The sequence below is a fragment of the Tribolium castaneum genome, chromosome 6 (genome assembly GCF_031307605.1).
Source record: "Tribolium castaneum strain GA2 chromosome 6, icTriCast1.1, whole genome shotgun sequence".
Classification (NCBI taxonomy): Eukaryota; Metazoa; Arthropoda; class Insecta; order Coleoptera; family Tenebrionidae; genus Tribolium; species Tribolium castaneum.
The window spans coordinates 3733633-3758569 of record NC_087399.1 but is presented as its reverse complement, the minus strand read 5'-3'; the positions used below and the strand labels follow the sequence as shown (position 1 = coordinate 3758569).

The window sequence follows — 24937 nt, the reverse complement described above, 5'->3', positions numbered from 1 at the left end:
CAAACGTCAAAAAACTAACACCATAAACCAAAAACTTGTCTTTTATTTATTAAAGCGTACAGTTGTATAAATAAAATTAAGTAGGAAAATAACAACATGTAAAACCCCAACCCCCCAAAACCCACATATTCATTTAAAAGGGCGGCACGTATCCGCCAAACGTCTTCTCCAATTCCTTAGCTACGGCAATAGCTAGGTGGTCCTGAAAGGGGGCTGCCACCACTTGCACCCCCAACGGCAGGCCCTCCTGGCCCAGCCCCAAAGGCACCTGCGTAACGGGGAACTTCAATGCGTTCCAAATCCCAAACAAATTCATATTCCAAGGTCTCAAGACCGCGCTATAGTGATAACTTGCCGGGAAGGGGGCCGAGGGGTAAATCAGCACCCCATTGGTGCCCAAAATCGACTAAAAACCACCAAATTAATCCAAGACAATAAAAAACCACCAAACTACCGTTAATTTTTTATGGAGAGTGTCAGTGATTTCTCTCACCCATTCGGCATTCTCAGCCGGGAGGAGGCCATTAACTAGGTTTAGCATAACCGCGATGTTATAGTCACTTATTCTAATACAAAATTTCAATAATTCAATCACGCTATTAACTTCTGTTTCGCGATTCCCGAGATCAAGGTTAAAGTTAGTGTTTGGCTCCTGTGTCATCCAATAGCGCCAAAGCTTCCCCCCATATTTCAGCTCCTGAATGTTGACCATTTCGGGCTTTTCGGGCAAAATTTCGGCAAAATGCCTGATCACTTTCAGCATTGCTTTGTTCATCTCGTCCCGGAAGGGGCTCACGAAGGGGTCCTTCGGGTCAGTGACGTAATAGACCCTGATTTTGGCCACGTCAACACTTTGATCTAGCTTTAATTTGGCGGAGTTTTCGCCTAGTAAGACTTTCAAAAACGGGGTTAAGTCCTCACTGTACTTAGCCATGGGCCCCACCACCACCATCGTCTCCTGCTCCTTGCCGGTGCGGAACGTGAGCCCATGTGTCGAGATCAGGCCCGAGGTGGGCTTGTGGGCGAAAACCCCGCACATGAAGGCCGGGATCCGCAGGGAGCCCCCTATATCCGTCCCGATGCCGATCGGGGAGCCGCAGGCTGCGATAATGCTGGCCTCGCCCCCCGAGGAGCCCCCCACGTTCCGCGTGGTGTTGTAGGGATTGTTGGTGACGCCGTACACGGGGTTGAAGGTCTCCTGCCACAGGTTGAGCTGGGGCACGTTGGTGACCCCGATCAGTATCCCTCCGGCGTTTTTCATCTCTTGCACAACTTGGGCATCGAATGCGGCCTTCTGGAGCCGGCGGTTGAGCAAGCCGAACGTGTTGGAGAGACCTTTGCAAGCTGTCGATTCCTTTGTGGTAAAAGGTATCCCTGAAATAATTGCATCAGACTGGTTTGACCACTTTCCGGCTGACTCACCGAGAAATGGCTTTTTGTCAAAATCTTTCTCGGTGATTTTCCCATCGGCGATGTCTTTGTCCAGGTTCTGGGCGTCTTCGATCGCCTCGTCGAAGCGCTCGTCCACCACCGAGTTGAGGAGCTTGTTCACTTGGTGGACGCGGTCGATGAAGGCACGGACGACCTCCTCGGACTTTAGCTCGCGTTTGCGGATCTTGCGGGCCAGGGAGGTGGCGCTCTCCAGCACGATTTTACTCGGGGGCTTCTCCACGCGCTGCACGCGCGAGTTGTAGTACAACCCGAACACTTTGTCAATCAGGAGATCAATGTAATACCTTATAAACGAGAGCATGATTACTGCGAGTACTCGCAACTGCCTACACACGTTGCTACGCCGGATTTTACCACGTTTGAGCTCCTACAACAATAAACCGACGTGATTTTCCACCTGATACACCTACAAAGTCACCTCGTCTATCTTCACCTGAGCCATCTTAACCCAATTAACGCAACAACTAATTAATCTCCAGACACTTATACTCCACAGCTCAATACATAATTCATTATTTTTTTTGAATATTCAGCACTTTCGTACCAAAACAACAGGCACGGAATGTTTTGACATTTTTTACGTGGAGAGGTGCATGCGCACCACTTGTCAGCTGTCGCACAAGTGAGGTTAGGTGGGTTAAATAATTTCGGTGCAAATTTCAAGTAATTGCGAAATAATCGCACTAATATTGCATAATTCGTGGTCATTAGCTAATTGTTTGATAGACAAGAATGGGGAACGTGAGTGAGAAAGTCGAGGCGGCTTCCACGCAACAGCCGGGGGCTAAAGAGGAGCCGAAGAAATTGAAACCATGCTGTGCTTGTCCCGAGACGAAAAAAGTGCGAGACGCTTGGTAACTTATTTTTTCGCAAATTGCCCCAAACTGAGCTGTTTGTTTCAGTATCATTGAAAATGGGGAAGAGAATTGCAAACATTTAATAGAAGCCCACAAGGAGTGCATGAGGAAGGCTGGATTCAATATTTAAAATTCTAGTTTTGTGTAAATAGTAGATAATTTTCCTTTAGTGTGATATTAAGTTATTTGATGTTAATAAAAACTAACAAAGCTTGACTTACGTGTTTCATTTGCGTGAATGTTTTGACCAAATTGGTGTTTTTTTGCTGTTAATCTGCTGCAAAGATAAGATAGTTGTATTTGTGAACTAGGAGCAAAGGCCCTAATAATTGTATTACCTTTTGTTGCTTTTTTTGATTAGATAATGGGCTGATGTGAACAACAACGATCAAAAAATACATTCAGCCTTGAGTGGCGACAATTGGAATTTGTAAATTAGTGACTAGACAATTATTTATTCACACTAGGATCAGTTTCCACTTACTGGAAAATTTCAAATAAAGTAAAATACGTACCGCCGCGGGTAAAAATTTTTGGGCACTTTTGACATTTTTTCAACATACCTTTTGACAACGAATTACAAAAGTGAACCAAACACAAACAAAGTCGATTTTTTATCGCAATAATTTATTCTAGAAGTTTAAGACAAGCAGACCGTAAAGTAACCATAAAAAACACTTTAGTACGGTGTTTTTTTCTTCAGGAATCGTAAAATTTTTAAAAATTATGCAACCAACATTACATATCATACAAATGTGGCCTCTACGAGTTCTTGTAAAGTTTTAATAAATTGTATTTGTTCATTTGCTCCAAATCGGCATTATTATTATATCACCAACAATTTAGACTAATATTATTTACGACGTATTTGCACATTTGTTTTATTGCTTTAAACCCCGGATTACGTATTATCTCCTTTGAGTTAAATAATGATAACTCTCAACAAAACGGACCTACTGCCGATTTAATAATTAAGATTTTTGAAACAACACCCATTTTTTTAGACAAAAATGGACGATGAATGTGAAAATAAAACAAATGAATAAATAATAATAAATAAATAAAAGATAAAAATTATTTTTTTAAGATAGGAAAGAGGGAGAGAATAAGAAAACTTGTAGGAAAAAACCTAAAAAACCAATTCAAAAAACTAAACATTTGTAAGCTTAAAATATCCTAACAAAAGATCGGAAAACAATTAACATTAAGTATAAACCAGAAAATTAATTAAAGCAGCGTCAATTATTTCGATTTTCGAATAAAATCATGCATTGAATACCTTTAGTCTTTTGTTATGGACCGTATCAGGAATAAATTATGCGTCGGAATCTCCAACAGATGCAGGTAGTTCAAAGGTTCGTAATAAATCACTACAGTCTACTGGAAATTTCTGAAATTTTTCAGTCGCGTTTCTGAATCTATAGAAAGCGCTTTGTTCCCGTCTGGGAATGTTGTATTTCTGTGTTTAATTCACAAAATTATCACCTTTCATTTAGTTTTTGAAATCATTTCTTAATTTAGTGATTAGAGCAACGTTAAAATATTTCCAGAAAGTAAACATTGGCTCATTCCAAAAATATTCAACCATTGCTGGAATTTCGGTTGTTGAACTTTCCGGAACAAGATATTTTACCATAAATTCAAAACTGAGTCTAATTACGATCCTTCCCACAATTTTATTGCACGGTTATTTCCATCGTGCAAAATTTTTCACGCCGCCGTGGAAAAGATGACATCACGTGTCGATAAATTTTCTTAAGAGTGTTGTAATATTTTGATTACTGTGGATGTCGTGTAACAAATCCGATGGCTATCAAAACACGTAACGATTTGCATATTTGGCGTGTTTGTGGCACCGAAAGCACAAGCTTACAGTTACTGGGACTTTCGGTGAGGAAAAATTGTGAGGAAAAATATTAAAAGTATTGTTTGGTTTGCAATGTTTTGCAAACATTGGGCCGAAATGTGGGAAAAGCGTGACGTCAATCGCTCCACTTGTAATTAATTGGTGTGATGGTAACGCTGCGAGCCTTTGATCTCGCGGACGAAAAAACTCTTGTCCATTTCGACGCAGCATTGATGGATATTTAGATTGGAGCGAGTAAATCTCAGTGATTAGAGGCATGAGAGTCGGATAAAAATCGCATATAAGAGCGCTGCGGGGGTCGTATCTGGCTCCCCATTACGATTTTTTTCCTTTGGCGATCAAAGCAGCGCCTGTTTGTTTAAAAACTTCCACGAGGTGTTGTCGGTGTTCCACCGCTTGATATATGCCCGCTTTGTGGCCGCCGAATAAAATGCGTAACGCGATCCGTTTACCGAAAATTTCCCAACAAAAGACCGTTTCGTAAAATAAACAGAAATGCGCGCCCGGGGCTCAATTAAAAAGGCACCGCCGCTTTGGCCGTCCCGCGGCTTGTTTGGACAAGCCTATAACTACCATACATCAAGCTAGAGTCGGGCTTATAAAAAAACTAACTTTGATCATGATTTATAAAACAAATATACAGTCGACAATTTGCATACTTCTCGGTTATAATAAGGTAAGAGAAAACCCGCCTCCCATCTTATACCTGCAGCAATACACAAATAAATAACGAGATAAGTTGAAAACTCGTTAACTCCGGTGTTATTATTCTTTGTTGACATACAAATTATATGTTACAGAACAGACACTCCCCTTTCAGCCGTAGGATATCGACCCCGCTCGGCCCCGCTAAATGCTCGTCCATCTGACGGACCACACAGCATTTTTATATTATGACCGGCTGGAAAAGCACTTCAGGAGCCAACGATTCTTCTCAAGAACACTTCATTAGCTTCGACTTTGCTGAGGCTGCTTGGACGAACAAGATGATGAATGCGCCAGCAATATTGAAGAACCAAATTGATATTTGCAACATGCAAGCATATCTTGTTCAAATTATGTGTTATTGCTCGTTGTAACTGTTTTTTTTAATAAAACACTTCGTAAAACATACCGTATTTCATTTTCCCAGTGTCCTATAATAATTCCTAAACTCAACCAATCGAGAGAAATTAGGTGGGAAAGTAACAATAATAATAAATGAGAATAATATCAGAATGGCTTTAATTTTTTTTGATTCAAATTTCTGCGAATTTCTATTTATGCAAAAACAGCCGAGGTGATTTTTTGGTCAATTTTTTTTGACAAATAAATTAATAGAACCATACTTTTTTCTTAGAGAGATTGGATATCAGTTCAGTAAAATATATGTTATTTCATATTTTTTTTCTCTTTTCTAAGGGACACAAAACTTGAGGAAGCCTGTATATCAAAATTTTAATAAGCAAATTATCAAAAAAAAATCTAAATTTGATTTTTTTAAACATACTTACAAAGTAATTATCTAATAGCAAACGTTGATTTTTGTGCAACTTTTGTTTTTATTTAAATACAGTAAAAATCCTTTTAGTAGACACCTCTTTACATGTTTGAAAATAATAAGTGTCTAGATGAAAAGAAAATTTTTAAGGTCTTTTACATTAATTATGTAACTTCTTTATCTAATAAATATTAGATATCAAGGAAAAAAATAAATATTAATAAAATTTACGTCAAAAATCTTACAGATATTTTCTAACTATTTTAACTAAAAGAGAATTTACTCATATCATACTAAACACCTTAAATCTCCTCGAAAAATTTGTATTCTGTTTAAACTCCGATTCTTTCAGCTTGATTACCGACACTAATTTCTTTAGAGAATCTAAAAACTCACACTGAATACATAATTACTTCTTGCATGCCATGACTAAACGTTTCACTGTTTCACATAATTTGGAACAGCTGTAAAACATAATTTTAAATGTCTCGTCATTTTTTAGCCATCCTCATCCGTCAAAAGTATTCGTTTTTCTTATTTAAATTAGGTTTATACGTGTTTCAGAACTCTTTTTTAAATTTTTTACTTACGCCATTATTTTAATTTTTTTGTTGAGATTTATTTTCCACTTCAAAAGAGATCAATTAAGAGTTTAGGTTCAATTATCACATTAGCATAAAGCATTGAATTTTAAAAATACAGGATGTCAAAGAAAACGCCATTAATTCAGTGGCATTATCATTATCATTCTTCTTTTTCTTCTTTTTCTTCTTCTTCTTATAATAATAATAATAATAATAATAATAATAATAATAATAATAATAATTATTATTATTATTATTATTAATAGTATTAATAATAGTATTACTATCATCTTCTTTTTTCTCTGCCTTACTCAGGTTGTACTTCTTTTTAAGAAATTATTTTTATTATTATTACATAAATTTTAGGAGACAGCCTATTTTTACCGAAACACATCTACTTATTTCCATTAAAATAAATAGTAAAGAGTCAGGTACATTTTTTAAAATTAATTTTTCAGATTTTTAGTTTTCGTCGTATTTTTTTACTATAAAAGTTCTTCATTGTTTGGTTAATTAGTCTTAAAAAAATTTTAGTAGTTTCTGCTCATAGGTCTTATAGAAAATTCACGAAGAATAATGGTAGAAAAAGCCTGAGTTAAAGAAAAATGTCTTTGAAAAAAGTCAGCGACAACGTAATAAGAAAAAAAAAATGCTAAAATGGCTCCGTTTTTTGAAAACCAAAAACTTTTTAAATAAATACAGGGTGATTTTGTAATATATGTATATTTCAGAAAATAAAAGAGAAACTTAAAAATGTAGGTAGGCGACATTACAAACAACTTTTTCAGGTTTTTTTTAATTTAATTTTCAGAACTGGCATTTTTAGAAAATTTGTGCTAGAACTAGGTTTGTTATTTCGTTCAAATAAACTGACTGAAAAAGTTAAGGATAATACTAAATTTTAGAGAAAATCTACTTCAGAAGCTTTTTATTTTATCGTCCAAAGCTGTACTAGTTTTATATATTCCAACGAATATTTTCAAAATCTAGATATTACCTGATTTTTTTTAAGAAATATTGTCATAGCCACAAGCGGCTACAATACGTCTTTGTATTATTCAATAGATCCAAATTCAGTCACAAATATCGAAAATATTTTTCCCAAAAAATATAGATATGTAATTTATAAAGGTGTTCTCTCTAGGTTTCTTGACATAGACAAATCGGTTTTTGACTTTAACTTTTAACGTTTAAAACCACTTATTGAAGCAACGTGAGCAAAATACTTAAGGAACAAATTGACTAACAAGAGTTTATCCACCTTTACATTTGAGTTTCCTCTGAATTAGTATTCCGGGAAAATAATAGGCACGTTATCACAAACCGTAAGAAGGTTTTCCTTACAAAATTATTTGCATACCTACAAAGATAAGTGGTACTAAAACATTTACAACTGAGTGAAGCTGAAGCTCAGCACATTTTCCGCCCCAAAAATTCGCTTCTGACTTTCAAAAGCGGCGGCGACTCCACCATTGTCTAAACTATGTATTGTGCGTTCAAACTGTTTCAAATCTACCAAGAACCTGAGACGCAATCCAGCTATCCATTCCCATCCAGTCTTCCTGCAGCTCCTGCTTTGTAGGTTTACAGCCTTGGGTGTTATCTCACGGCGTTAACCGTTCGGTAAACACAACGTGAAATGTTTATAAGCGCAAGGTGCTCGAAAGCCTCCAACCCCACTTTAAAGCATGTGTTATATCCGGTTATTCGTCCAGAGCTGAGTCTCATTTAAATTTTCGCCGAATCTCGGCCGTTCTCGGTGCGACGGCATTCCTCCGTGCACCTAGTGAACCAAACGCGGCTCCAATCGGTCGGAGAGCTCGCAGTAGAGCGGTCGTGCCATGGTTTCGTTCGTGCTGTTCGCGCTCGTGTCGGCGGCCTGGGCCGAGCCCCTGGTGCGCACCTGCGAGCCCATCCGCGTGGACATGTGCACCAACCTGGGCTACAACATGACGGAGATGCCCAACCTCGGCGGCAACGACATCCAGCAGGAGGCCGACTACACGCTCAAGTCCTTCTCGCCGCTGATCCAGTACGGCTGCAGCTCGCAGCTGAAGCTGTTCCTGTGCTCGGTGTACGTGCCCATGTGCACGGAGAAGGTGGCCAACCCCATCGGGCCCTGCCGCGGGCTGTGCGAGAGCGTGCGGGCCAAGTGCTACCCCGTGCTCAAGGGCTTCGGCTTCTCCTGGCCGGACGCCCTCAACTGCTCGCGCTTCCCGGTGGAGAACAACCACGAGCACCTCTGCATGGAGGGCCCCAAGGACCGGGGGGTGGACGTGCTGGCGCCCGTGGACCCCGCCGTGCAGAAGTTCGACTGCGGGAGGAATTTCGTCAGGAATGAGTTGGGGAACTGCGTGCCGGCCTGCGATACCAATCTCATGTTTGACGATTCGGAGAAGAACTTTGCCGAGGTGAGTGGGCCATTTTTGGGCACTTTCGGACAATGGAAAGGAAAAGGCAATGCGACTGGTTTGCCTTGTTGACGAAAATTCCTGCACTTGCCTTTGGAATGCCTCATAATGTATAAAAGTGTTTATTTTATGGCTGTTATGAGTTGACAATCTACATTGGAACCAGCTACTGGACGGTAGTTAATTTGCAGCTTCTTTTGATACCTCACGATCAAAGAAACTACTCCGATTTTTTACGCTCTGTTGTTAGTGACACTTAATTAGGATTAACATTTAGTAAATTCCACAGAACGAGCTTCGCATTTTCAATTAAGCGATGGGAAAATTTTCCCAAAGAGACATAACACTTTTTTAATTCTTTTTTATTTGTTTTACATTAAATATTCTAAACAGGGGTCATAATTGGGAAATCGGTACACAAAATTGAGGAAATCACACTGAATAAAAGTTTTATGTTACAGAAATATTTTTTGATAAAAAAGTATTATTATAAAGTTTATAATGTTAATTGAGATTCCGCACAAGCGTAGTGAGTGACGCTTCATAGTAGAGTATAAAATGTTACTTCTGGGCTAGAACATTTGGCGTCTTAAAAAACAAGTCAGAACCTTACAAATTTAGCTGTTTGCCCAAAAGCAAACAACCGAATAGGGCCCAAAACCTCTCAAAAATCATGAATTTTTATCCACCCCAAAAGTTCCCAAATATGTGTAGGCCACCAAAAGTTGGGCACACGAAAAACAGGGTAGAATCCTACAAATTTACTGTTTTCCCAAAAGTAACCATCCGAAAATGATCTAAAAAACTTACAAAATGCCTTGATTTTAGACACCCCAAAAATAGCTTTTCCTTTCTGGACCAAGCCAATTGGCGCATGCAAAAATCAATTAAAATTACCTCAAAACTGCCCTAAAACCATCGTTAAATCTCTAGATTTTACACACCTCAAAACAGCTTTTCATTTCTGGACCAAGCCTATTGGCGCATGCAAAAAAAAAGTAAAAGCAACACGAAATCACGGAAGGTACCATGATATTTAACGTCTTAAAAATCTAGGCAGATTCCTAAAAATTTATATGCTTTCCCAAGAGTAAACTGGAAAAGACAGAATTCTTCAAAAATCATAATTTGTGCTTATTTTTTCATTACCATTCATTCAACATCCTAAGGGTCGGTTTATAGATGCGTCATTAAGTTAATCTTTAGTTAAATGCGTGATTAACTGACCACGTGACCAAATTGGACAAATGTGGTTGGTCCATTCGCATTGTTAATTAAGTTTTAACAAAGCTTTCTATAAACCGGTCCTTGATTGTTGATCTCATTCCTAAGTGAATGAAAAAAATAGACAAATTGTACCTAATAATTAATAAAAATATCAGGTTATTAGTAGAAAAAAATATCTTTAAGCACTGGTAAGTATACAATGTTATACCACTGATTAACTTATTCAATGTACGAGAAGAATTTTTGATAATTCTTAATGGTCAAGCAATATTTTACATAATTCTAATTTTTTTTCGTCCGGGAACAGGTTAAATTGAAGAAGTCCGGACCTGCGGTTTTACAACTATTTAATTCAACTTGAAATAAATATCTAATTGTAAAACAGGATGTCCGCACTTTTTCAATTTAACCGTTACATTTATTGTACAACAGATGTCATTTATTTTTTCGTAATTAAATCACTACGCCATAATAATGAATTACAAAGTTTATGTAACATTACATGAAAATGGATTTTACATTATGCCACGACGTAATTTTACAGTATTTAAGGAAATCTTGGAGAAATTATAGGAAATTCTTTAAAAAAAGTAGGACAAAGCAGGAAATCAGAGAATAAGAAAAGTAAATAAGAGAAAATCATAATTAAATCAGTGGAAATCTTGAGGAAATCTGGTGTACAAAGTTTAGGGTGCGGTTTACGGGTTTACCCCTCGGTATTGATAAATTTTTGGTATTAAGTTAATTTAATAATTTAATTTAATATTTTAATATTTTTTTACCGACAGGGCGATAAGATAAAAAATAAGGAAATCAGTTAATGATCATTGATGATCAGTTAATTTAATCAATTAGATTCATCGAAGATCAATTAAACTAATTGATCATTAATCGGTCTTTATATGGACATTAATACTTCACTAATTACCATGTCTTTCCACTTTTCTGTTTCTTTTAGAGATAAGTGATAGAAATGCATCATTATATGCGAGTGAGAATTTTAACTCACGAGTGCGCATGCGCTCGAGTGAGACTTTTCTCACCTGCTTTATAATTTCGATCACGTGTGATATACGACATTTTATCTTATACCATTGCTGTCAGATTTAGCTTTACCTCTCTTGTGAGAGAAATTTGATTTCTATCACCGAAAACAATGTTATAATGTACCTAAAAACTGCACCTGTAAGATAAAATAAATTATAAATGACTTTTAATAAAAAAATGGTATTTTAAGCGCTAAAAGAGTTAAAAAAATAAAATAGAGAAATAAAATAAAGTGTTTTTTTCAAGATTATTTAAAATAGGAAAATAGTAATAGGAAAAATAGTTCCAAATAAAAATTGTAAAGCATAACAACCTACATAAAAATGTTTTTTTTTGTTATTTTTTTAATGTTATTATGTATTAAAATTAACAAAGTTAGGGTTGTTACAACTGTTAGAAGTAAAGAATGATATGTTACAATATAAAAAAGAAAAAAAAGGGAATATTTTCTGTTAACATCCTCATATCTTTCTTCTGTATTCTGGATAAAGCCATATAAAGCTCAATGAACTTGGATGCTAACGAACATTCACAGTGATTTGAAAACGCAAATAGTAAAATAAAAATTGTGCGCTAAAAAAACAAAATTTTATTAAATTTTAATTTTTTACGTGTTTTCGTTTTACAAGAAAACTACTAAATATACTGAAAAATAATTGTTGATTCATGCTCTATATTAGCTATTTCAAAACTATAAAAACACCTACGTCGCATTTTCTCTCGAAACTAGCTACTTATTATAAATTATTCATGCACTTCAAAAAATAATAGCTAGTGTAATTTTACTATTTTACAATTTTATCAATGTTATTAAAAAAATAATTTATTAAAATGCGACGTTGGCGTTTTTATAATTTTGAAACACCTAATACACGTTGCAGAATGACGAAAAGTTGGTTTAGCTATTGTATTTAATTAAAAATCTTTAATTTTGAAATGTTAACAGTCCGGTAATGTAGTTTTTTTCTTCTCTAATTAAAGTTTTTTTTCACGAAACAATTTTATTTGATGCAATTTATCATTCCCTAATACTAACTGCTGTACCCTTAAAACAGGCCCATTTAACTTGGTAAAAATGCCTATCATTTCCGGTGGCTCTAATGGCCATCAGTCAAATAAATTTGTATGTTTTGTGCCCTTTGTGAGAGTGTCCCTTTGTTGCAGGTGTGGGTGACCGTGTGGGCAATGATTTGCTTCGTGATCAGCTTAGCCTCGGCCCTGACGCTGACAATAGGCGGAGGCCGCGTGAAGGCTCGCCCTTTGATCAGCATAGCCCTTTGCTACTGCATGGTGAGCGCTGGCTGGGCCCTCCGCATGTTCTCGGGCCGCATGTCGCCCTTCTGCCCGCCCGAGGACGGCCTTTCGAACGTCAACTGCGCGTTCGTCTTCCTCCTGATCTACTATTTCGGGATGGCAGCGAATGCTTGGTGAGTGGACGATAATTGGAAATTAATTCCAATTTCATGCAAATTTCATGGCGGCCGGTACCGTGAAGCAGCACCGCGCTTACCATTCGATTACGAAGCCGAGTTCTGTGTCCCCTTAAATCTCCGATGAACCCAACGAGATTGGAATTACATTCCGAATGGCCGGAGAGGGGCACGGGGCTCGCGTTTTCTCCTTTCTTACCTGCCAGACTGCTATGACAGGCCGTTCCACCGTAATTTATAACCCGAAGACCAAAGTGGTCGTTACCAAAAAAGAAATATTAATAATTCCTTGTAATTTATACTTTATGGGCTCTTCTTCGACTGTTTATTTACACAGCCACACTAATTGCCTGCTACACTAAATTAAATATTTAATGATGAGGGCACTATGGCCAGCGATCGACTCGATCACCAGACTTAATTAACTGATTATCGCAAAAAAATTTGGGCGACCAAAGCGAAAATTTTCACACTCGGCAGGCTAGGGATTACGCTAAGCCCCTTAAGACGCTTCGACAATGACATGGGTACAGGTAGAGAAATTTGACTTTCAACACGGAGTTGGGACGTTTTTACAACACAATGTACCAATAATATGACCAAACCCAGAAAATGTGTTTAATGGTTTCATTAAAACTCCCGTTTTTTATTATCGGTCATTAATAAACAAGTTGTTAAAGGTAATCAAAAGTTTGTGGCGTTTTGACGGCTTTCTTATTTATTTCATAAACTGTACTCGTATTTGATTAATGATGCAAAATCATTTCTCAAGTTCAAGTTAGGTCATGTCCGACGTCGTTTATCATTATCATACTGGAAAATTATTTTTGTTTTTGTTTCTAATTCTAATGATTTGGAAGAATTGTAGAGTAGAATTGTTTTTATCTTTTTTTGACAAATTTATTTACCAAAAAATGTCATGCACGCCATCACTCTCTTTTTTGTAACATAAGAGTATTTTTTGAGGAAATAATAAATTAAACAATGTTTTAACTATTTATTATTTAAAGTATTCCTTCAGTTTACTTTGTATCATTTTTTTAGAAAAATAATTTTTAGAAAGTCTGCAAAGAATAGTTAATTAAATTAACTCTTTCTTTACTGATGTAAATCTCTTATAATTCTAAATAAAAAGAATTCTGTCTTTTTTAGAAAAAGCCAACTTTTAACGCTTTGTGAACCTTTTAACAATTTTTTTGGAGAAACTTTGGACCACCAGTCGTCAGTTTTCATTTTTTTTATCTCCAAGACACTGATCTTTAGAGCTTTTTCCCTGATAAGTAGTGACCGATCTTTAATTAGATTTAAGTTAAAAACCTTATTTATGTGTCAAAAAAGGTTGTACAAAAACAGGATACATTTTTTATTAATTTTTATTACAGGAAAAATAAAAACATAATTTTTATTGCATTACAAAAACAAACAAATGACACGAATTGCGTTTTGTCAAAAACCTAAAATTATGTATTACACAAAAAAAGGTGGAAACAAGTTAAATTAACTGATGAACTTAAATATTGTTCTAAATTTGCTGTTGTAAAATTGTTTCCCTGTAAAAATTTATATATAACCTAGAAAATTAACTCACTGTATGTTTGGAAATACAATCTGATTTTAAATGATTCTCATCTAGTCGACTGTGAAGTTTCCATTTAAAATCAGAAATACCGCTTTACATAGTTACTGACATGCATTTAGGTACCTCTGCATTATCAATATTTTAAATGAGATACCCACTTTTTTGCTTCTAATAGATTATTAAATTAGTGTGTTTACGAAATCATAACTCACGTTTCTAATGCCAAAGTGTTGTGAGAATTTCGCGAAACAATTGAGTTTTTACTGAAAAACTTGCAAAATGTTGAAGTGCGAACACGAAACAATAGCGAGAAATAATCTCTATCAAAAACATATCGATCCACAATTTATCCACGATTTTTGAACCCAAGTGTAATAGAAAACTTGAAATTTTCTTAGAAAACTGTGAAATTCGAGTTGGTTTAGCCGACATTTACAAAATAATCAAACAACAGTTTTTTGCTCAGTTGTAATCGCCTTATGATTGGTCTGCTTTACAGTTGGGAGTGCAATATCCCTCTCATATCCAATGACAAACTCTCTAATCGTCTTGCAATTTTTTGTGCACCAGATAAACAAGTAGGAGGTGATTTTTATGTTTTTATTGGTCAATTGCTCATTTCTGGGACAAATGAAACCGGTCGAAGGGCCGGTCTTTCTCACAGAACGGGATTTCGCCTTAGGTGCGAATAAAATGGTTGATTATGCGTAGTTTTTGAAATAATTTGATTTTTTTAACGAAAACACACTTTTTTAATTTATTACACAAAAACTAAGAATCCTAGAAAAATAAGACTTTCACGCAACTAATTTTAATCAATGCCGGTTTAGAAAAATTAATAATTACATTTTTAATAATCTAAAACGAAAACAAAAAATAAAAACAGTTGGCGAACACTGCACTTTTACCACTTCTGCGTAAATTATTTCTTTAGTTTTATAAGATACAATTTTTTTAATTAAAAAATAATTTAATATAGAATTGAATATGTACCTACCTAATATTTTCGAAAATTAAAAATTTAAAAACTGACTAAAAAACTTTAACGCTGAGAACCTAAAAAGACAAAAAACTGAAAAATATTTGAACTGAAATTCCGAAAAACTAAGCGACTAAAAAACTGAAAAAACTGGAAAAGGGAAACACTAATAAATTGAAACAATTGCGGGTTGGGAAATTTTCCTAAAATCCGGTCTCCACTGATACGAGAATTCAAAGTTTCTGGAAGAACCAAAGGATGGTTGAAAAAAATACATTCTGTTTGAAAAAATAAGAGCTTGGTGCATTCATTTCCCCGCAAACTATTGTTTGCTAAATTGTAATCAATAGAGCAATTGTCTCTGAACCCACAGATGTTCCGAGCGTTTAGCAACAAAGAACTGTTGCCCTTTGTCGGTGGATTTCTGTTTGAACTTACACAAGCTAGTTTCTGCAAACTGAAAGATTCACACCGAATTCTTTATTTCTGGATTGGAAGCTTTCTCTCTTGCCAAGATTACAGCCATCATTGACATGGCCAACTGCCTCGACGTTAAACGCGACAAATGGGTCATATTATTATGGGCCGGGCTTAAAAACTGCCAGTTAGTTATCAGTTTCCAGAAACTGATTGCCCAGTAAATAAATCAGTCGTCTTGCAATCACATATTTTGCTCACCTTCGCGACTATTTAATAGTTTTATAATGTTAATAAATCTCGGTTGCGTGCTGTAAACGCACTTGAGTCGTTACGTATGCTATAAACGTCTTATGGAAATCTATCGACATGTTTAGTGCTCCATTACTATCCGGATTGTTGTTTAAAAACGTGAATTTATTGTACGTGTCGGGGGTCACTCCCGGTCAGCGCCTGGAAATGCGCCCTTCGCTCGAATGCGCCCTAATTGCGCTTGTTTGATTTAGCGTCCGGTTGTTGCTTTCTAACAAGTGTAAAATATTCCTGGTTTTTTGCCCCCCGACTTTAACAAGGCGTTAAGCAGGTACGTTCTCAACAGGTTGTCCGTGGCGTCCTAACAATGATTTGTTGTCCGACCGGCCCCCGATCCTATCTCTTCACGCAGCATCGTTATTTAAATGTCTCGGTGCGGCTTTGTTGGGCCATGGCTTTGTGGCCGTGTGTCTTTCATGTTAAACGCTCTCGTCGTTTTTCCCTCTTCGGGACTGTTAATTGGATTCTTGTTTAATGCAGATTGGGGCCGATGCGCGTACGGGAAAGTGCGTTTACCTCGCGTTATCCTGCTGAGAGAACCAATCACGTGTCAAAACCCACCGCTCGTTTATCATCACGATACCATCAGCCAAACGAACCTGTCGGACTTTTTCAACCCTCACTATTAATTAGCCAGAAATGACGACTCACAATGACAGCGAAATCTGCATCGAGCGCATAATTACGGCAGAGCCACGAGGAGTAATTGATTTTTTTGCCCGAGATCATCTAAAAATCGAAAACTTCGTGGACAACAGATGCTTAATACGCGCTTCTCGGAACTCGGCCTCTCCAATTTTTCATCTTGACTGGACTGTTTTTTTTTTTTTGGGTTTTATTTTCAATCTCGCCAACCGCTCATCAATGTTATTAACAATTTATCCATTCCTCGTTATCATTCACTTCAACAGCTAGTAAAATATGTTGATCAGTTTATAAAGAGATTATTACTACATGTCGGAGCTCAAACATTTTAAAAATCCACATCCACAGGTTGTGGCTATAATTACGTAACTCTTCGATTTGTAATTTCAAGTGATTCGTTATTTGGAATGACGTTAGCTCCACATTAGGCCGCTTGACCAACCGGCTATAAGTCTTCGAGAAAAAAACATACCTTCGAGCAACGAATTAAAAAATAAAACAATGCATACCAGTCGAGGAAAACACAGTTACATGTCTCAATTTGGAACAATTTTCTTGGATTGAAAGTATTTTTATTGAAACAAAAAATATTTAAATTTTTAGAAGCTTTTTGGCCAAGTACAGTCACGGTCAAAAAGAATGACACCCCTACCAACCGGCAAAAGTCCGCCAAAAATTTTTTTGATCATGAAAAAAATTTTTTATTTAATTTTTTAAAAGCTCAATAGCCTCAGTTCTTAGTTTAAATTAATAATAATAATTTTAACAAACAGGTTAGTCTACAAATTGTCCAGCTAATTCACACAATATCCAGCTAGCTTATAAACTAGCCATACCTACACATTAACCAGACCACATCGAAAAGATTTGTAGCTGGGGTTTCAGGAGGGTCATTCTTTGTGATCGTGACTGTACGTAGTTAACAAAATTTGGATAATTGTAATTGTTTAATCTAACGCTCTCCAGTGCTTCTTTAGGTGGTTCAAAAAAAAATAAAACCACAAGGTGACATATTATGGTTATAAAGGGGATGTGGGGGAGTCTTTTAGTGCAATTTTTGTAGAATTTTTGCAGTCAAATGGACTTCTTGCTAAAAGATCTTCTTTTTTTTATCAAAATGAGGGCTTAATTTTTCAGATATGAATTAATAATAGCAAGAACCATTGATATGGACGTTTGTCTTTCAAAAAATCCATGATTGACTTCTTGAATGGAGAAACCATGTATTTTCTATTTGAAACCATAACTTTGATTTTTATCGATTTTGGTAAAATAAGACGTAATCACTTTTTTTATTGGATTTGGAATTTTTTGGATTCTGGAGTGAAATGACGAATTCAGGTTTCACCACACGTAATATTTGATTGAAAAAGATTCTTTTAGTGTTTAAATCGATTGTGAATCTCTGTAGATCTTCGCAGAAGCGAAATTTTTTTATTGTTATGCGAGTTTTATAACACGTTTTATTGTGTCACTAATGAATGAATGCCACAATTAAGTCTTATAAAAGGAGTGTAATATGCTATTTTTTCTACTCTCTATTTTTGTTGTTTGTTTTTGTTTAGTTAAAATCTGTCTGTTTCCTCTTAATTTGACGATTTGACGCTGTTGACAGATCACACAATAGGTTACAGTGATGTCTGATGACACCCAGCGCAACAACTTCTGAGAATTTTCTAAAAGGAGTTGCACAAAAGTTCTTTTTGTGAAACTCTTGTAGCAACGTTTTCTTTGTACACCATATTGTTTTACAACAGATAATTGTGTTTATGATAAGCAATCCTCACAGTGAGATGTTTTGACAAGTGTTTGGTGTAATCATAATAAAAAAGAGTACGTGGAAAAGTAGAGTTTTTTTTTTAATTAAACGTTATAAGAAAATTCCGGTTTATATTTGAATCCCTTAGGTAATATGGAATAAAAAATACAGTGATTCAAACCGGTGAATATGCAAATGCTGCCAACTCTAAGGATCATTTCTGATTTTTGGTAAATCCTTGTTTGATTATTCATAATTTTATCATTTCCTCCCGCATACAATTTTTGATTGTTGGAAATAGAGAAACGCTCGGGTACGAGAAATAACGACTTGTCATTAATTTTAATCATCGCTTCCAATTAATTTCCACATTTTATCGTTTTATGCTTTTATTTGTCTACATTGTAAAACAATTCGACTTTGGAAAAAGCAGCTCCTATAATAAATAATCCACCAAAGCAGCCGCATTCCCATTCTTGTTTTTACAGCTTCACTGTTTTCCTGTGGTTGTTGTGGTTTCCCTCCGTATTATCCTTCCAGACTGTGGTAACAATAACGCCTCACGAGCGCAATTTCTGAAGGAATCTGTTCTCAGATTACTTCTCGTGACTCACAATTTGCTAAGTGAAGCAATAAGTTTCAAATATTTGTACAGTTTTTTGAGGAAACTCATCTGGAAAAAATATATTTACGGCGATATAAACCCGTCCGATGCGCTTATTTATTTTAGCCCCGGCCTACCGTATAATGGCCGTTTATAGCCAACGCTGTAAACAGTTCTCTCGTCCGGCCTGTTTGGAAAAGGGTCGCTCTTCTGACAGTCCAAGACAGCTAACAAGCAGCATCTGCCCCTGCTTGAATTCGGCCAGTCATCGTCACCTCTCACACTCGTAAAATGCCATTTCCGCCAGATTACGTCCCCCGCCAGCGAAATAAATATTTAAAGGAGCAAAGAAATAAATGCAGCGCTCCGGCCATGTGTTGGCAACGTCGACACCTCGGGAGGACGGGCATTATTGTAAACGTAATCTAGTTAAGAATGAGTCAGGTAAGAATTCGAAGGCGTTCGGAGCGAGTTGGCTGTTGCGTTACAGAACAATGGAGCATCTTATTAACTCGACGAGATCGTTTGTTTTGGTCGTGTTTTCCCCCCCAGCCAACTGTATCTCGTAAATCTGCTTTCAAACACCGCCGAGATCTGTTTTGAATGCCGCTTGGAAAGATACCGCCTCCGAAAATTGCGAAAAGGCACACTATCTAAATAAGAGGTCTTAAAATAGATCCGTGTGGTGCGCCGTACGATATTGATCCTCCTTATCAAAATTGGCACTTAATTATGTGATAAGTCGATTGGTCCAATTTTATGTAAAATGGGGGCCCAGCCCGCTGTTGACTCAAATAATTTTTCGGTTCAGTGACTCGTCCGTTACCCCTTTAAGTCAACACGGGCAATGGGCAGGTGCCTGCCAAGTCAAATATTTGAAGCTGCTTGAATTATCTTTGCTTAACGATTGTTTGACACCTTTGTGCCATCCTGGCTTAATTTTCGCCACTTGAGTGGCTTATCATTATCAGCGTCGCTTGCTTTGATGTGCTGGTCGCCTAATTTTTGATTTGTTCTGTTCCAGGTGGGTCTGTTTATGCGCTTGGTGGGTCGCACGTGTGGGACTGGCTTGGCCTCCGGAAAAGCTCCGAAGCCTGGGCTCGGTGCTGCATGTGTGCGCTTGGGGCTTGCCGGCAGCGCAGACTGTCGCCGCCTTGGTGCGGCGGGACGTGGACCCGGACGAGCTCACTGGTGAGTCCCTTCGGACGCCCTACTGACTGATATACCGGAGAACTAGTTTTTGCGGCCGCTTCCTGCCGATGGAGCTATTAGCACTGCTGAAAATCGCGCGGAATGTCGAATGTGGCGGTTTAACGCGTGTTTGGCGCGTCTGCCGTTTTTGCCGTCAGAGGAGTGACGTTAAGATTACTCCGCAATTAATTCCAATCCCGCTTTTTGAGAGTTAACAGAACTGATTCACGCGTAGCCACGCCCGCGTGATCTTCTAATAAATAGCAAAGCGGCCGCAGCGTGGACTGGCCCTGCGTTGAAAGGACATTCCAATCAGATAAGGGAACATTTTGTGGGTCGCTGGTTGTGCTCGTGATTAATGGTGCGGTGCATTCACGGCCTACTCGACTGTCACCATCCTCCGGTTCGTAACAAGCGCGAATCGGCTCGCATGCAAAACAGCTGCCGTGATCATGGGAGGCTTTGTCTGGACCGCGCGCCGCATTACTCACGACTTGTTGCAGCCCCCATGTTGAATAAATTTCGAGACAATCCAGTCCAGGACCGGCTCCAATTAAAACAGTCGGATTTAATTAGGAGCGCGATTAAATCTTATAGGAATACCAGAACGAAGGGTTTATCGATGTGATCATCGCGCGCCGGATTAACCACGAAAAATTCCACGAAATCGGCAGTCTTTTCTCTTTTTTTTGTTTTGTGGCACGATTTTTGTTTAATTTTGTATGATTTATTAAAGATTCTAGTTGTTTTTAATCAAGATAAACAAATGCAGAACAGTAGATAACTTAATAAAATAAAAAACTAACGAAAAATTCTTTCTTACCTACTCCAAAATCGAATTTTACAACATTTTTACCATTTTTTACTATTGCAATTTTGGAATTCTCACTTAAAAAATTAGAGGAATTTATTAAAACGATTGCAATAATTTGAAAACAAAAAAATTTTTGCCTTTCAAGCTCATCTCCTAAAAATTTGCGATAAAATTAAAGCATCAAATTAAAGCGTATTAGAAGCTCTATCATTTACGATATAATTTTTTTCTTTTGGGCAACTGCAAACATTTTTTTCTTGACTGGCATTAAAACTTAAAAACTAATGATCAACCTGTGTCCTTAAATTTTTTTAAGGTACTCGTAGATGTAAAGCTAAACCACATAATACCAACTTTGTCATCATTGATTGTTCAATGTCTGCTAATATTTATACAGACATCAGCATTTTCTCTATGCTTGTGATTTTTTCAGAATTTTTTTTACAATTTTTCATAATTAAAATTAATTAAATGGTAAAAAAAATATTTTTTATATTATTCCATTCTGAAATTGTTTAAGCGTTTAAAAATATGTTCAAAAAGTGTCTTTAGCCCCAAAATTTAATTAATTAAACAAAAATAAAAAATTTAAATAAACGTAATTTTGGGGCTAGCAATGATTTTCTTAAGAATTTTTTACTCTAAACACATTTAATAAGCATTATTTATTTTAAGATAACACTAGAAATCACAAAAGTTTGATTCGTGGATACATTTTTACATACTTTTATTTTTATTAAATGTCTCAGCCATTCCGTGATTACGGACGGGACATAATTCTGTCAACTACTTAAAAACAGTAATACTTAAAGTGATGATATTATTTTAAATATCCACCAAGCATCAGTGACTAACAATTTAAATGCTTTCCCAAAATCATTATAAATATTTGATTACGGACGGGACACAAATTAGTAAAAAAAGTGAATACTTTCGAAAGAACACAAATATGTTAGAGGTATTAGATTTATTTAAACATAATAGAAAGATTATGAATGATTTTTTTATGAAAACAGGAAGATAATACATAATAAAAATACGGACGGGACACAAAAAGTTACAAAAGTAACAATTTATACCACGAAAATTTTAACAAAACTATGAATCAACTTACAATTATCTATAAGAGAACACCGTTTCTGTGAAATTATCAATTAATACTTTGTCGTAAGCTTTATAAAAATAATATTTGGATTGTACTTATTTCAGTTATTGGCTTAATCATCGTTAATTACTACTTTATTTTAACGAACTAGTCTTTTTACTGAACGCACACAAAAGCAAAATGAAGCAAAAATTTGATTTGTTTATTAAAAATGATATTTTGGAACGATATTAACAGATTTTTCGTAATCATAATTCAGTCAAAATTTAGGCGAAAGATGACAATTATAGTAGAATGGCTGCTCTACTATTATCCTTATTTTTAATTTAAGGAAATGTAGAAAGAATAAAAAAATTAACATGTATATAGAGAAAAAATAAAGTACTTATGTAAGAGCAAAAGCTGATTTCTGTGTGATTTTATTAGTTTTTGAGATATAGCAAGGATATAGTAATAAATATTTTAAGGAGAGTCACCTTGTATATTGTATATAGTTTAGAAAATAATGAATTATCCTTTGTTTCCTCATTCCAAAGTCACTCACAAGCTCTTTATTATTTAAATTTTGATTTCGTGTTGAATTTGGATATGTTTGTATTTATTTTAAGTTGGCCATGGCTACTTTGTAGCACTGCTTTTAGTAATTTTTATGCGGTTCTGTTTCTAACTCTGGCTGCATTTTTCTGCTTTTTTTGTTTTTATTTTTCGTAGAGCAGTTTACACGTTCTCTCATTGAAAATATAGCACAGTTCTCGTGGTGGGAAAGTAAATTTTTCGAAAATTTTGTAGTTTTTTTTTCAACGATATACGCTCAGAAATAAAAGATAAACAAATAGATGAGTTTATTTTCGCTAATTTTCCTTGATTTCCCCTACAAATTTAAATTTTCTTTACAGGGACCTGTTACATCGGCAACCGCAACTCGGCCACCCTCCTCGGCCTGGTGCTCATCCCCGACTTCATCTACTTTATGCTGGGAATATTTTTCTTAATCCTGGGCTGCGTGCGCGTGATCCGCAAGCCGCGCCCCTCGGCGGCGGCCCCCTTGACGGCGGCGACGCCCCGCAAAGAGAGCGACTTCCTGGGGGCCGTGTGCACCCTCTACGCCATCCCCACGTTCTGCGTCATGGCCAGCATCTACTACGAGTACAACAACCGCGACCAGTGGCTGAACCGCGAGTCCAAACCGGCCTTATGGGCCTTCCTCCTGCGCCACCTCATGTCGCTCTTCATCGGCGTCAGCACCATCTTCTGGATCTGGTCGATGAAGACTGTGACGGCCTGGCGGGCGGTTCTGCGCCGGCTGGGCCCCAGGAAGCAGCTGCCGGTGAAGGTGCAGACGATGCCGGTGCTGCGGTACGTCCCGGCGCACCCAGTGCCCAGCACCTTCAGCACGAGCAGCAGGCACTCGACCAGGTCGCACCCGCACCGGAAGCCGAGAGTGCACCACATCCGGACCGGCGGGGAGACTGTTATTTGAGGAAATTCGGGGGGGCGAAGAAAAGATCTCTGTGTTTTGGCGACTTTGGGGGTTAAGCCAGTTAGCTCTTTTCAAGTCCGGATTTGTAAATATTCTGTGATCGGTGCGTTGCGACATTTGTTTATTCTGGGATTTGTGTTTTGCCATAACAGCTCGTTCTGTGTGCATGAAAACAAACAACCGATTTATCGACAGATGTTTCGGTTTGGGGCTTGCGGACTCTTGCGCGCGTAAGAGACCGACAAGATTGTTTCTCTTCAAGACATAGGAGAGGGTCCTTATAGACTTCGATTCATTTTTTCATTATTTTCTCATTTTTTTTCCATGAATTAACGTTGTATTCCTTGTAAATGTGCCTTGAACGGATGTACATAAAAGTGCCATTGTGTAGTATACTATCTAAAGCGGCGGATAAATCGACGAACCGTCTCTTGCCAAATTACCTTCATGGCGAGTTGTCGATTAATCCGGCGCTTTTTTCAGAATTTTTATTTTTTTCGTACGATTTTTTATACAAATCTTCATAATGTATTTGTAATTATATTTATTTAGTTATTATGAGTGTAAAATTGTTTTAATTATTGTGATACGTTTTTTGAATATTTGTAGATAGACAATAAAACACAAAAAACATTAAAGAGTTTGTTTTTTTCCCACCTGACCGAAGCTCCTAACAAAGGGTTTATAACAATTCACACTGGATTCTGGACTAAGGAAATTGACGGGAGACTTTTATCGTCAATTACTAAGCTTTTGAGTTTGAAGTCGCCAATAAATTAAAATGATTAAAAAAAATATACACATAACGAGGGATTTTTACTTTTTTACTTAGTCTTTACTTACAAAAAAAAATGGTTTAAGAAGAATGGAGGACTTACTTTATGTTCTATGTTGTATATGAACTGTTTTAACAAGAAAACATAAATTTCTCTGCGTTTTAAAGCATGATATATGCAACCAGTAATACAACAATGTATGGAAAGTTACACAGATCCGAGATTTTAAATTTTAAAAGTCTTGATGTTTATTCTCAAAAACGTAAAGATATGTTTTAAATAAACAATAAAAATGTCAAAAAAATTAATAAACTTATGTATTTAAAAAAAATTGCACACAATCACTGTTTATTTGTACATTTTTTTACAATTACTCTATGTTTGAAAACAACGGAAAAGCTATTCATCACATTTTGCCACATTATTTTTGAAATAACTTGATAAAAATATAAAAAAATAAAAAAAAATAATGTAATGTAAAGTAATAAATAAAATAATGTATTGATTATGCTAGTTTCCAAATTTTTATAAACTTTTAATCAAATTATTATTCTCTCATTATTATTCTGACCCTCTGGCATCCCAAAAAGGCAGTTTTTTTATCAGTTTTTTGCTACCAAAATTTATTTTTTTTAGTATTTGCACGAATTTTTCCGATTTAAAAAACAAAAAAAATTCTAAAAACATAAAGTATATAAAACGTAAACTAATATTATTAGATCTGACATTGAAACAATAAATAACATTACCTATTAACTTTTGGAGGTGCATAAATAATTTTGAGAGAAAATGCAATGTTGCTTTTTTATTAAATTAAAACGAATTTTACGTTTTAAACTTTAACTACCAAATTTTTTTTATAAATATGAATGAAGATTTGAATGCAAATGGTAACTTAATAGAACATGTTTTAATAAGCAG

General features: G+C 36.3%; 2 protein-coding genes across 6 annotated transcripts; one reads left to right on the top strand and one right to left on the bottom strand.

Annotated features, from left to right (window-relative positions):
* Positions 1-25: 25 nt before the first annotated feature.
* Positions 26-2889, bottom strand: LOC655789 (uncharacterized protein). Of its 5 annotated transcripts, none has more exons than XM_064357417.1 (6): positions 2873-2889; positions 2648-2792; positions 2531-2586; positions 1423-1819; positions 455-1374; positions 26-406 (listed from the first exon to the last, which is right to left on the bottom strand). In XM_064357417.1, exons 3-6 carry the CDS (start codon positions 2537-2539, stop codon positions 134-136), a joined length of 1599 nt encoding a protein of 532 aa, XP_064213487.1. In that variant the 5' UTR covers positions 2540-2586; positions 2648-2792; positions 2873-2889; the 3' UTR covers positions 26-133. The 5 variants fall into 5 exon arrangements, with proteins under 5 accessions (XP_064213487.1, XP_064213489.1, XP_064213488.1 ...); XM_064357419.1 differs by having other exon boundaries at positions 2531-2583; XM_064357418.1 differs by lacking the exon at positions 2873-2889 and having other exon boundaries at positions 2648-2797.
* A 5128-nt stretch (positions 2890-8017) lies between these two features.
* On the top strand, positions 8018-23878 carry LOC655955 (frizzled 4). Its single transcript, XM_962510.4, has 4 exons — positions 8018-8651; positions 12090-12352; positions 19675-19841; positions 22657-23878. The coding sequence occupies exons 1-4, from the start codon at positions 8082-8084 to the stop codon at positions 23238-23240; spliced, it is 1584 nt and encodes a 527-aa protein (XP_967603.1). The 5' UTR covers positions 8018-8081; the 3' UTR covers positions 23241-23878.
* The last annotated feature ends 1059 nt before the right edge of the window (positions 23879-24937 follow it).